The 13,121-nt window shown below is 46.1% G+C and overlaps 1 protein-coding gene across 1 annotated transcript in view; it reads left to right on the top strand.

The window, feature by feature from the left end:
- The window catches only part of Parm1 (prostate androgen-regulated mucin-like protein 1), a 93,922-nt gene that overhangs the window by 73,939 nt on the left and 6,862 nt on the right, over positions 1–13,121 (top strand). The window contains exon 3 of the mRNA XM_055595897.1: positions 7,174–7,252. Coding sequence (XP_055451872.1) covers positions 7,174–7,252 — 79 coding nt within the window. The remainder of the gene's footprint in view (positions 1–7,173; positions 7,253–13,121) is intronic.

Below are 13,121 nucleotides of genomic sequence, written 5' to 3'. Positions count from 1 at the left end.
AAAAAAAAAAAAAAAAAAAAAAAAAAAGGAAAGGAGAAAACATGGTTGGCATTCCTGGCTTTCAGAGACTTCCAATCAAGGGCAGGCAGACTTGAATCAATATAATGGTATGTCCTATGTCTGTATCTCAGGTGCAAATCCGTGTAACTACCCAGAGCTATAGATGTCAGCATCAGTTACGGCAGAGTAAACGAAAGCATGTAGAAAGGCTGGGCTCAAGGTATTTCATCCTTTGAGATGACTTCTGGTGGAGACTATGTTTGAGAACTTTCTTGAAAAACCAACCAACCAAACAAGCAAACGAAAGTGTGTGTCTCTTCCCAGAATGCTCCCTGGTGTTCCCACACCTGTCCCATGCTGTTAAGATCAAATACCAACCCTGACCTCCAGAATTTTCTGGGACTTGGTCCTGAGTGCATGACCCTGTTCATGGCCCCTTTTCATTTCCGTTGCTCCTTCTTAGGTAGACATGGGTCAGGTCATTTCTGTGAGTCACACTGTCTCCTAGGTCATGAGGCAAAGCAAAGTCTCAGTTTAACCCCTCTCGCTTTGTGCTAGTTCACAAAACATGTCTTTCTGTCTGTCCTTCCCAGTGGCTTTAGAGGCAGAAGGCAAGAATTCGGTCCTTTTTAGATAAGGGATTCAGTCCGGTGCTTCTGTGCCTGACCTGGTGCTGACCTGGAAATGGGAAATGCCCCTTGCTATCTCCCATCGCAGCACATCTTCATTGCTGTCTGTCCAAATCCTGCCCACCAGAGCCAGTCAGTGGTGGCACACGCCTTTAATCCCAGCACTAGGGTGGCAGAAGCAGGTGATCTTTGAGAGTTCAAGGTCAAGCTGGTTTACAAAGTGAGTCCAGGACAGCCAAGACTACACAGAGAAACCCTGTCTTGGAAAAAACAAAACCAAAAACAACCCAAATCCAGGAAAATGATTCACTCTCGCCCCTTCTCAAGACTTGTTCCAACTTTTCCAGTCCCACCTCTCTGTACAGGTAGAAATACCAAGTTTGGCATTACCTGCTTCCCTGTCTGCCAATCCAAAGCTGGACTCTCCTGTGCAGTTCCCAGACACTGAGGCTTGTCTTTACAAGCCACTGGCCCGGTGTTCTCTGTATTCCACATTCCTAGATCAAGAACAAATCAGGAGCCAATCCCAAACAGCCTTGGGAGACCAGTTTGTTCATTCAGGACAGCCTTTCGAGATTGTTAAAACCAGTGCTATGGCTTCCAATAAGTCCTCTTCCCAAAATACACGTATCACCGCCAGAGAAATGTCAGTTGCCGTGTACAAGGGGTTATTTTAATATCTAGATATCACTGAGCTTTGGCTCCACTTCACAGTGCCTGTAGGAGGGCCCAAACTACTACACAGTCCTGAATTACACCCTGACTCCCGGGAGTCAACAGAAAGCAGGCAAGATGTCCAGAGTAAAGGCTTTACCTAATGCTTGGCCCAGGCCTCACACTAAAGCCAAGGTGGCAGGAGCAGTTAGTAGAGAATAGTTCGGATTCCAAGCCGACATGTCCTTGTGACTGGCCCTTCTAGGTACCAGCATAGTCCAGGGCCCGCCACCTCTGTCCTCAGTCTCTTCACCTGTAAAGTATTTAGTTTACAGAGTTCTTACAGGTGTAGATGTACTGAAATACTAAAGCTTACGGAGCACTAGTTGCTGTTGCTTGTCACTATTCTCATTGTTATCACTTCTATAAAGGTGGAAGAGTCTACCATAGTGAATGGAAATTCAGGGGCAGGCTGTTCTGCTACTCAGCCCCTCCCCCAGTGCACCCACAGACAGACCCTTTGAAAGGGAAAGAACTAAGAGGCAAAGCATCCCTTTCCTCCGGATGACCTTGACTGAAGGAGGAGCTGTTCCACACTGTGAGATGGCCACCTGTCCTTTCCATTTCTTCCTGACTTTATGAACCAGGAAGAAGGAAAGGAATTGTGGTAATGCTGAAGAGCAGTTGACAGAGCTGCGGGCAACTCTCTTAAATGCAGAAGTGTGTGCACACGCCCAGGACCTTGCTCAAACGCTCACACATATGAATCAAATACTCCGGCTGTGTGGCCATGTGTCAAAGGGACAGGCACTCAGCCCTCACCTTTTCCTCCTCCTTGGACACACCTCCATTGCCTGCCCCACTCCCTGTGCCCTCAGACGCCTGTAAAAGTCCTAGTCAAGTGTTCTCACAGATGCTTATGTCCACCCTATCATGTCCTAGCATTTTCACTGTCAAATATTTCCACCAAAGAAAGCTTACATGCAAGGCTTCTTTCATGTCTAATTGGGGTGGGAGTCCTCTCAATGAGAAGATCCCAAAAGTGGACACTTTCAGGTCAAGTGATCCAGGAGGTAGCAAGGACATGGGCCCTTGAGTATGCAACAGCAGCCCACATAGCTGTGCGTGAGAGGCAATCATGGGGAGGGAGGGCTCTTGAAATGTTCATTCTAGGACTGCCTCCGGGCACTGACGAACGGAGCAGTGGCTGGCCAGGTCTGAGCAGGGGCATGTCTTTTTAGAAGTTGGCTACACAGCTGTTGCACAGATCTAATCTGACTCCGGTCAGTTATTACTAAATTAGCTCACTTACAGCCAACCGCAACTGCCATCCATGGGGGGGGGGGTCATCGTTAAACAGCGTGGAGGGTGGTGGGACAGAGATGGAGCCCTAGAGGTAGGCACTTGGATGAGACTGAGACCCGAGGCTTCCAGGAGGAATAGGTACAAAGCCTGTGTTCAAGAACTTTCCTAGTACAGTGACTGGGCTGTCAAAACCTCCAGTCACTGTACCAAAGTTTCCAGCCGACATCACGATTAGTGATTCAACACTGAAGGACAGCGTTAAGTTCCCACCGTGGCCTAGAGATTGTGCCTGGTGCTAACAGCATGCAAAGGATGAGATGGGACGCAAGAAGGATATGACTAGAATCTGCCTAGGGAAGGTCCGAATCGCAGTACTTGAAAAGGGAGACATGGAGATGCAAGAACATCCAAACACACCCTCAAGCACCCTCAATACTCAAGAGTGTCATCAGCAGGGAAGGCTTCTCAGTAAGCCTTCATATTTAGCTATGTCATAAAGGGGGAGGGGGAGAGACGGGAAGCAAACGAACAAACCAGGAAGACAAGTCCATGGAGCGGGCTATGGAAGTAACTATCATAGTGACAATTAAAATCCAAAAGGCAGATGATGTAAGCCTAGTTCAGATGTTAGCACCACCACCAGTTTACAAATGTAAAACTTTAACCAAGATCTCAACTGTTCTCGGCCTCAACTTCCTCGTCTATAAAATGGGAGTGAGTCCAGTCAGCTCATGAAGAGAATTAAGTGAGAGGTGTAACGTCCTTGGGCTGGCCCAAAGTAATCACCTGCAAAAGGCACGAGGCTGTCCTTACAAACGCGCCCATTTATTCTCGTTCTGAGCCATTGTGAAAGTGACAAAAAGGATACTCTGAGAAATCCCAGGCTTTGGGGAAGCATGAAATCCAAAGAGGCTTTGGGTTTAGGCTCTTGGAGAGCCCTGTGGGGAGGCATAACGTGTTAGCACAGTACAATGTGCTGGCACAGGGGAATAATGCCTTGTATCTTGGCTTACACAATAAACAGATAAGTTTCCTCCGGTTCTCTCTTGTAGTCTGCCCATCCCAGAGCTTTATGGCATGAGTCACTGCTGGTCTGTAAATAATGGATCCTGAGGAGGAAGCACTAAAATGCTGACAAACCTCCCCGCACCCTTTCCCAGCACACAGCCCGTGAGGTCATTCACCTTTCTTGTGGGCAAAGCTGTGCCGCCACCACGCCTCCACCCACACACCCTTCCTTTTCTTTTCTCCCTGCCCCATCTTGGAAAAAAAAAAAGTGAGAATAAAATGACAAAGGGGAATTCCAGATTAGTTTAAACAAAAGTCAGGGGGACAGGATTTGTTTTCAGAAGGAAAAAAAAGCAGAGCCTTTCAGTTGCCACAGAAAGCATTGCTCCTGGGGGCTTAGCTGTTCTCTCTCTCTTGATCTGTGTGTGTGTGTGTGTGTGTGTGTGTGTGAAAGAGAGACACAACAGGAACCTGAGGCAACACCTGCTGAGGACAGACTCAGGAACACAGGATCTCCTGGGCTCAGTGCTCCTGCCAATAAAGATCTACTTCCTGAAGGCTCAGGCTCCTCAGGGGGAAGGGTGGGTCGGGGGGGGGGGGGGGGGGGGCTGGAGAGGGTGTAGCACTCCCTTAAAACAGCCATCGTGTGACAGAATAGCTCATGAGAATCCCAGACTTCAGCACAAACTATTTTACCTCATACCCTTTGCCTCATTTTGGTGAAACCAACTCTCTAAAGAGCCCTTTTTTTACCCAGCTTCCCCCAGGAGACTACCAGGTAAAATGTCACGTGTAATCCGTCTCTGGCAACAAGGATGGCGGGGTCACCTGTGGCCATGGAAGAGTGGCCTCCAAGATGGCCATTTGAAGATTGGAAATGCTCCTGGAGCTGACAGCCAGCTTGATGTGGAGAAGGAACAGGGAGCTATGTCACTTACTGTCTCCCTGTGAAAAAGAACAGCACTTGAGCTGGGGAAACTGCCTGACTTATTTTAAAAGGGTGGTGTATAAATAAACTAGGTAAATGGCAGAGTTGGAGGAGACGCAGTTGCTTAGAGTTAGGGAAGAAACTGAAGAAGGTCAGCCCTACAACTTTCTATGCTAAACTCTCCTTAGGGTTGAGAAAAAGGAGTCTTTAGGGGCGCCAGCTATATTCCTTTTCTTTTGTTGAGTTGTGGGGAGGAATTATATTAAGAGGTCAGTTTTTAAAACTGCTGCTCATTGCAATGGCTGTGTCTTTGAATCTCCAAATGCCTCCCTCCACTTACCTTGTGTGGTTATAACCCCCCCGCCCGCCCCATCTGAAAGCTCGAAGCTCTTAAGAAGCTTCAGTGAACTTTGAATTGTTCTAATTTCAGCGCTATTTGGAGGCCAAGAAGCTAAGAGCTTTCTTTCAAAATGAGTGGGTTTTCTTTTTTTTTTTTTTTTTTTCATGAGAAGCTCTAACCTCAGGTTTTCTCCGCTTGGCCAGATCTGTACGTTTCAGCAATTGGCACCGCAGTCTATCTAATGCTACGAAAAGGGAGAGATAACTACACTGCTAATTGTACACATTGGCCTCTAAAACCTTCTAGAAGCAAAGAAATGGCTTTGCAGGTTGTCCCAGAGTATACAAGCTCTGAAAGGGTTGACTGTGGCCAGTCTCCATGGAAACATCAAGCTCTTTTCATTGTCTTCACATTAGCAATGACCCTTAGTTCTCTGCTGTAATCATGTTGGATACCTGCTGTCGCCTTTCATCTAAAACTTCAGGGGACTTACTCAAGAGTTAAGACGAAGCTTTGCAGCCAGGCATGACAGCACAGGCGCATGCCTTAATCCCAGGGCCCAGGGAGGCAAAGGCAGGCAGATCTCTGTGAGTTTGAGGTCTTCCTTGTCTACAAAGCAAGTCCAGGAAAGCCAAGGCTACACAGAGAAACCCTGTCTCAGAAAACAAAAACACCACTCCTCCCCCCACCACCAAAAAAAAAAGAAATAGCTTTGCGTTTTGACTATGACCTACTTTTTTTGTAGAAGAGGTGATGGAGAAAACAATAACCACAAGCCATTCATGGAAAGGGGGTGGGCATAAAAAAAGATGCCAAATAATTTACAATTGATAAATCTTAAAATGTGAGAAAGATTCATGTACAAAAGATAGTAAATGGCCCGGGATCATGCATTTGGACAATTCTTCAGGTTGGTGTGTGTGACGTCTCTTTAGCTTATTAGAATCATGTGAGATGAGCAGAACATGAGTCAACCCAGTTAAGAGCTCATGGTCCCACAGCCAATCATGTCTCTCTCTCTCTCTCTCTCTCTCTCTCTCTCTCTCTCTCTCTCTTTCCTTTCTCTCTCCACACACACAAACATATTTCCAGGCATTTAAGAACAGCTCCATTCACTAGTTAAAGCAATACTAGTGAAAGAGTAAACAGATGTGTTACACCAAAAGTCTTTTGAAATACTTGAGGACAAGACTCCAGTTGATCCTTAACACTTCTGAGGTAGAAGTGTATATGCTACTGGCCCAAACTCACGCAGAAAAAGCGCTGTACCCAGAGATGCGTTTTGGAGGTGGAATGGTTAGTTTTATACGGACACATGCTTAAAGGGTTAGTCTGTCTGCCTTTCTCTCTACCTTCCCATTAATAACTGCTTAGGAACCACATTTCAAGCTGCAGCATGAAGCATTTGTGTTACTCTATAAACAATGGTTCTCAACCCCCCTAATGCTGCAACCCTTTAATGCAGTTCCTCATGCTGTGGTGACCCCCCACCATAAAATCATTTCACTGCTACTTCATAACCGTAATTTTGCTACTGTTCTGAATCATAGTGTAAATATCTGATATGCAGGATATCTTATATGAGGCATCAAAGGGGTCCTGACCCACAGACTGAGAACCACTGCCTCATAGCAATGTTGTTACGACAATGACAACAAAAACAGTGTTACCTGAATACTTGACCTTCATTTACATACAAAACTTGACCTAATTCTCTATAATCCCAAATTTACCATTTCAAGAAGGAAGCTGCTCATCCCTCCCAAAGAGGAGCAGGTTTTTTTCAAATGCTTTGAAAACATGACATGCTACAATGACATCACTGAAATCTGCACATCTTCTACCAAAGCGACCTCTTTGAGATGGCCACTACTCATAGAGATGTGTGGGTCTAGTTTATTAAAAGCTGCCTTACTTCGTAGCGGCACTTGCATAGGACGCCTTCCTCCCAATGTTTCACAAGGGACCCTACGGAACATGAAAAACAAACATTGGGAGATTGAACATCTTCTCCCCCCCCCCCCCCCGCAGACCACAGCAGTGGCGACTGACTGCCACCATTCTTCAAAGGACCAGGAGATATGGCCTTTGTGTTCATGATAAATGCTGAAGAAATACTGACCGTTTACAGAACCTCACTTTGTAATTTTTAAGTTCAGTAACAGAATTGAAATCCCAGGTTTTGTTTGGAATGGTCTGGGGTAAACGGCTCTTTTCCTGTTTTAGAGGCGATGAGGATAGGTATTGTGGACTCTAGCATCACGAGCTGGCTCCCCCGCTGACTCTTCTGGGCCTTTCTTCCTTCACAGGCAGCATCGCCGCCATCACCGTGACTGTCATCGCTGTGGTGCTGTTGGTGTTCGGAGCTGCGGCATATCTAAAGATCAGGTGAGACCCTCCTTCCCCTTTGAAAAGAGCAGGACTCTGCTTCTGTGGCTTCAGGCTGAAGGCTGTTTTGCCACGGCCTTGTTCTATGATGGGCACCTCGTCCCTTAGAAGAAACACTGGCAGGGAAGTGAATGGGGCTGGTAAACTAACCCCACACTAGACAGGGGCAGATACTTTGAAGAAGAAAGAGCAGAGTTTATGGCCTGATCATGTCATGGGACAAGGTTTATCTAGAGTCTGGAGACTATGCAGGCATCTGCCCTGAAATCACTCCACTGCCCTGGGGAAGCCACGCACCTCAGGGAACTAGGGCTTCCTCATCTGTGGGCTGGGGCAGAAGGCGCGATCAGAGGTCACTCAGCTCTGATGTGTGTTTACTAGTTCTAACCAAATACATGCGAGATAAAATGAAAAGGTAGCATTTTCTAGAAGCCTGAGCGCTGGCGCTGGGTTATGTCCCTATACTGTTAATTTTTAGAAGGCTTTTCTCCTATAAAGGGAAGGTGAGCAGAGAGGGTAGCTGAGACTTCACACTCCTTAGCCAGACAGAAAACTACAGCGTTCTTCAAAGCCCTGTCCTTGTTTCCCGTCACTCTGTAAAATCCGGAAGTCCTCAAAGCCACTTTACTCACAGTGCCTGCCCTTCCAGCTGTAAATGCCAGATGGCATGTGGCGGTCTCATTTACCAGCCTGTGTAGCGCAGAGGACAGAAGGACATGTTCTGGAGCCACGAACATGGCCTCCTTGACCTCCAATGCATTGACTACACAGCAGCTGGTACCATCTCTTTAGAAACTCCTTCAACCCCATCACCCCATTCCTCCACATTCCCTTGGAGCTCTCTTCCGCATTTGAATTAAATTTTAGCTCCTCAGGCTGACCTAGGAGCCCTTCAGACTAGGTCATCCCTAGTCTTGCATCCCTATCTCTGTCACCCTCCACTTCTGGGGTCCAGACTCCAGCTCCCCTCCCATTCTCAGAGCCTTCTGACCCCGCCCTCCCGGGCCTTGGTCTATCCATAGGCCCCCTTCCTGTCCCTTCCCCCAACCTCCCATGGCTTTGTTTGAAGTTCTTCCCTATGCCATGTCTGTGCCAGAGAGATTTTATGTTGAGCCTGGGACCCTGTCATTTATCCCTTCTGTTCCTTCATTACATTCATCCCTGATGTTATCAGTATTTATTGTGCTTTTCGTGTACTTGTTTACTTGTTTATTCTCTCTTACTCACAAATATTTGAGCCTCATGGACTAGATCTCATGTAAAAGCTCAGTAACAGACACAGACACACACATGCACACCAGCACCCATCAGGGAATGCGCCTCCTCCTTTCCTTCTATCACCCCATCTTCTGTTATCACTTAGCATCAAATCAATCTAATAAGGGCATCGAGAACGAGAGTGGCTTGTAGCCTCGTCTTCATCTACATACAAAGAACAGAAGAGAATGGTTTTCAAGGAAAAATGGAAACAAAAAGGCCCGAGTGACCCATGTTCAAAGCTGTCTTAAAAACACACAGACATTTCCTTAAGACTAGTTTATTGCTACACCTATCCTGTATTTATGAGTTGAGTAGCTTCATTGATACTTCGTAACAAAGAGTATTCTGAAAATATATTCCTGCCCCAGCCAAAGGAACTTACAGATAAATTATAATCATTTTTCAAATCACCAATGGTGATATTCTGTGGAACCATATCACAAAAAAAAAAAAAAAAAAAAGACCTTTATATGAATGGCTTCCCACTTGCTCTATCCTCCCCACACAGATACAAAAAGAAAGGTTACAATCAGCTAAAGAACTCCTTGTCTTGACTTTAGGAAAAAATTCTAATTTACCATCTCAAACAAATACTACCTTTTGGCAGGCAGGCTTGAACAGTGATTAAGGATTTGGATTCTAGATGCTGAGAGATGTTAGTTCAAGTCCCAGCCCCACCACTTCCTAGCAACCTGGGCATGTCATGGTAGATCACTAGCCTTTGCCCCTCACCTGAGAAGAGCAGTGAGTTTAACTACCTGATGGAGGGTGAATGGGAACTGTGTGCCAAGGACAAGCCCTTCTTTCATCACCATCAAAACGGTAAGCTAGAAAAAATCTGAGTAACATGACCATACATACATACATATATACATACAACACACACGCACATTTGTTCTCCAAACAATGGGGCCACCTGAGTGATGTGACAGAGTCCTGCCATCAGACAATGGACCACTCTTAGAAAACTAGAATGCCATCACAACTTGTTCTGTGCACTGAGGAAAACTGTATAAAAGGCCACTTTTAAACTAGATTGCTCCCCAGCCCTAACACCAGATAAATTCAGGGGTAAAACTGAATGAATTTCTGGCCTTTCTTCCCCAGGTCTCTCTTTTCCAAAGCAGATGGTCCATGCTAGTGTAAGCATAAGGGCTTATACTTACACTTGGCTCTGTAAGCTCAAGGAGAAGGTAGTCACACCCATGTACTAGAAAGCCCCTGAGGAAAGCCCCTTTCTACTTCTCCTTTACGCTTTGAGGCAGGGGAGAGATGGTAATATAAGGAGGCTAATTGTTTTCATTAGTCTCAGGCCATGCTACCTTGCCAGATTCTTGGGAAATACCCCTAATTGATCCTTCATCAAAAACATAGCCAGGTCAATTGCTGTCTGTCTCTCCCTCCCCCCTTTTGAGTGTGTATGTGCATGTATGTGAATATATATATATATACATATACATATATGTGCATACGTGTTCGTGCATGCATGTCTAGCATTAGGCAAGCTTCACCTTGGCTAGAAACCTGTTCTGCTTCTCTCGTCCCATAGTTCTAAGAACAATAGCATGCAACTGTTCTCTTACCTGATGGGCTCTTACCACTTGGCCACTCCCTGAAATCCTGAATCATATGGGAGCTGTTAGCATGGCCTAAATCCACAGGCCACAGCCCTAGCTCAGCAATGGCCCTGTGAGTGCAAAGCCACTGGAAAAGGCACCGTCACCAACTAAACACAGTGCAGCTCACCAGTTCCGCCGACAGGGCTCTGTGCCTTCCCCTTTCTCCCCACATGTCCGTTTCCTCCAAAGGCATCGGTAAACTCGCTAGCCATCTGTCTCCACGCTCTGCTCTCCAGTGACCTATGACCTCTAGCTTTGTCACAGTGTCTGCTGCCTGGAGAACCGTATCTTTTGATAACGTTAGCCGTCAAAGCATGTTGAACTGCCCTGAGCTTCTTAGATTTCTCCTGTCAGGGACCCATCTTGACCAGCAGAAGGTTTCATGTGGATAAGGGGAAAGAGGAGCTCTGCATTAGAGTTCAACACCATGCTGGCCTTTTCACCATCGCTGTCAAGGTTGGTTTGAGTATGAAAAGAGGAGTAGAGAGTGCCCAAAGAGACTATCTGTGGCGGGAAGCACAGGACCAATGGACAACTGTCTCAACAGCCTGCACGCTCTTCCTTTGTCAAATAGGACCGCAATAGAACACTTAACTCCAGAGTGTGGTGAGGATTAAGTTAGGATACCTGCACAGGCTCAGTGGGGAGGCAGAGGTGTGCTACCAGCTGGAGTTGCTTGCCATGACATCCATCGGTTTCAGAACTGTGCGTGTCACGTGATGCTTACTGAGGCGGTAGCCTCACACATGAAGCTGGAAGAACTATGTCCTTCCTTGGCATTCCCACTAGGTGGACACAAAGAACCCACAGGGGAAAGAGAAGAGGGGGAGAAGAAGATGCTGTCGGAGCTCAGCAGTCACTGCGAGTTGTAGGGCAGCTTCCTGGCGAGGTTGCACTTGTGTTAGACATTTGTAAGCAGAAAAGATCTCAGGCAGCCTCTGCTCCAAGGCTCTGCTTGTAGATTTAACTGGGAAAGCAAACCCTCCCTACCCCTCACAAAAGGGTGTCTTTAATTAGCGATGATTGAAGTGTGGTATAAAAGTCAGTTCTGTTTTGTTTAAATTGCTCAAATCTGCTCAGGTAGGAGATAAGCTCCCCACACGAGTGCCTACGTCTGCAGGAGTGGATGAAGCTATGATTAGGTAACCCTTCATGAAAATAAATGTGATCTGAGTTTTAGAGGCAGCGAGGCCTGGCTCTTCAGATGTCTTTGTCAGAAGCCGGCTGTCTCTTGCTCCGTGTCTCACAGTGACTGCAGATCGCTTCGGCTGGTTGTTGAGTTTAATGACTAGCCCCGGCCAGCTGCGAAGGCCAGGATCTTTTAGAATTTGTCCATGTGCTGAATATTTTCAGCTTAGCTTTTGGAGTTCTGAGTGTCTAGTTTACTGGATTCCCACTTCTGCGGCTCTCTGGGCTCTGCTGTGTAAAATTGCTGGGTTTTTGTTTTTTTTGGGGGGGGGCATATTACAAACAATTTCCAGGGGTTCTGATTCTGATTTGGTAGGTCCCTTATATTTACACTCCTAGCAAGCACATCAAGGACATTAAGGGACTAAGTCTTCAATGAAGAGTTCAATGAAAGGAGCCAGGCAGGAAAGTGACCATTAGGAATAGAGGGTCACCGGTGGAAACAGAAAGAAGAAAGAGCGACAGCTGCATAGACATCTTTGCTAATGGAAGATAAAGAGTCTGATGCTTAATTGCGGGTGGCTAATGACTGCAGCATTCCGAAGAACTTAGTCCTGTCTTTCTATCTGCGTTTCCTTCCTGCTTAGCTCATGATAAGCACTAATGACTGAAACGTGGGGGTCTCCTCTGCCAAAAAAGTGAGGACTCAGGATGTATTAGTCAACACAGGTGGAGGCTCTGCCAAGAGCTGTGCTGTACTGTTGGAAAAACAGCAGGTGTTCTCTAAAATATGTTTTGTTTAAACATAAAGTGTAACACCACACTCACCTTCAAGGACAGTTGAGCACTGATAAAAAGATAAGATAAAATGAGAGGCTACTCCTTATTTGCCTTCCTGGTTTTGCTTTTAGCTTGCTAAACCATACAGTACAGGAGGAGTACAGGAAGCGTGGTGCCCTTGATCGGGGTTCTGTGGGCACTGAGCTGAGTGCTGGAAAGCCACAGCATGGCACAAGATCTGGCCTTAATTCTCCTCCTCCTTCCTCAAGCAGAGCTTTTGACCTCCAACATTCTTTACTGAGTTGTGTTTTTTTTTCTACTTTGCCAACTTTGTACAATGTTGCCTCAAGCCATGAGAACCCTCTCTAGTGTTGACCCAATTAACATGTGCACAATTTATCTGCCACTAGATATAAACAGTCACCTTCAAGTATGATATAACCATGGCATCAAAGCCAACATATTAAGCATGCAACAGTTACAGAGAAAGCAAGATATAGTTTCTCCCCAAGAAGTTTATTTAAGAGGAGACAATTTGCAACAAATGGAAAACATAGTGATTAGGGCAGGTAGCCATCTGTATTGAGAAATCACACAAGCAAAATTTCCTTGACCCAATAATGACACCGCTCATAACACCTGCTCTTCAGATTGAACTCAGAAAAAGAAGTGTTGTCTTACAGAGTGAAGATATGGTTTTATTATTGGGCCTCCCATTAAATAATATTGACAAAGCTATCTAAGTTCCTTTAGGCCTGTTTTCCTAATGTTGGGAGTAGAGAGAAGTTTCCTTTTTTTTTTTTAACTTCTTAGACTCTGCTTACACATGCCCATCTGGAAACATCCCCTTGTCCAATCACAGTGCGCCATGGTTTAAGAAACTCTGGCCCAGAGAGAAAGGTCTGTATGTTCCCTAACTATTCTCCCCTTATGACATACCCACAATTGTGTTTCTTTTCCTCTCTCCACGACAACATCCGATTTACCCGAGCCCAGCTTTAACCCCAGCCTAGCTTCAACCCCAGCCTAGCTTCAACCCCAGCCCAGCTTCAAACCCAGCGTGTCCACCTCTTGCTCCCGTC

This window comes from Psammomys obesus, unplaced genomic scaffold (assembly GCF_907164565.1).
Source record: "Psammomys obesus unplaced genomic scaffold, mPsaObe1.curated_primary_1811, whole genome shotgun sequence".
NCBI lineage: Eukaryota > Metazoa > Chordata > Mammalia > Rodentia > Muridae > Psammomys > Psammomys obesus.
This window is presented reverse-complemented; position numbering and strand designations above follow the sequence as displayed.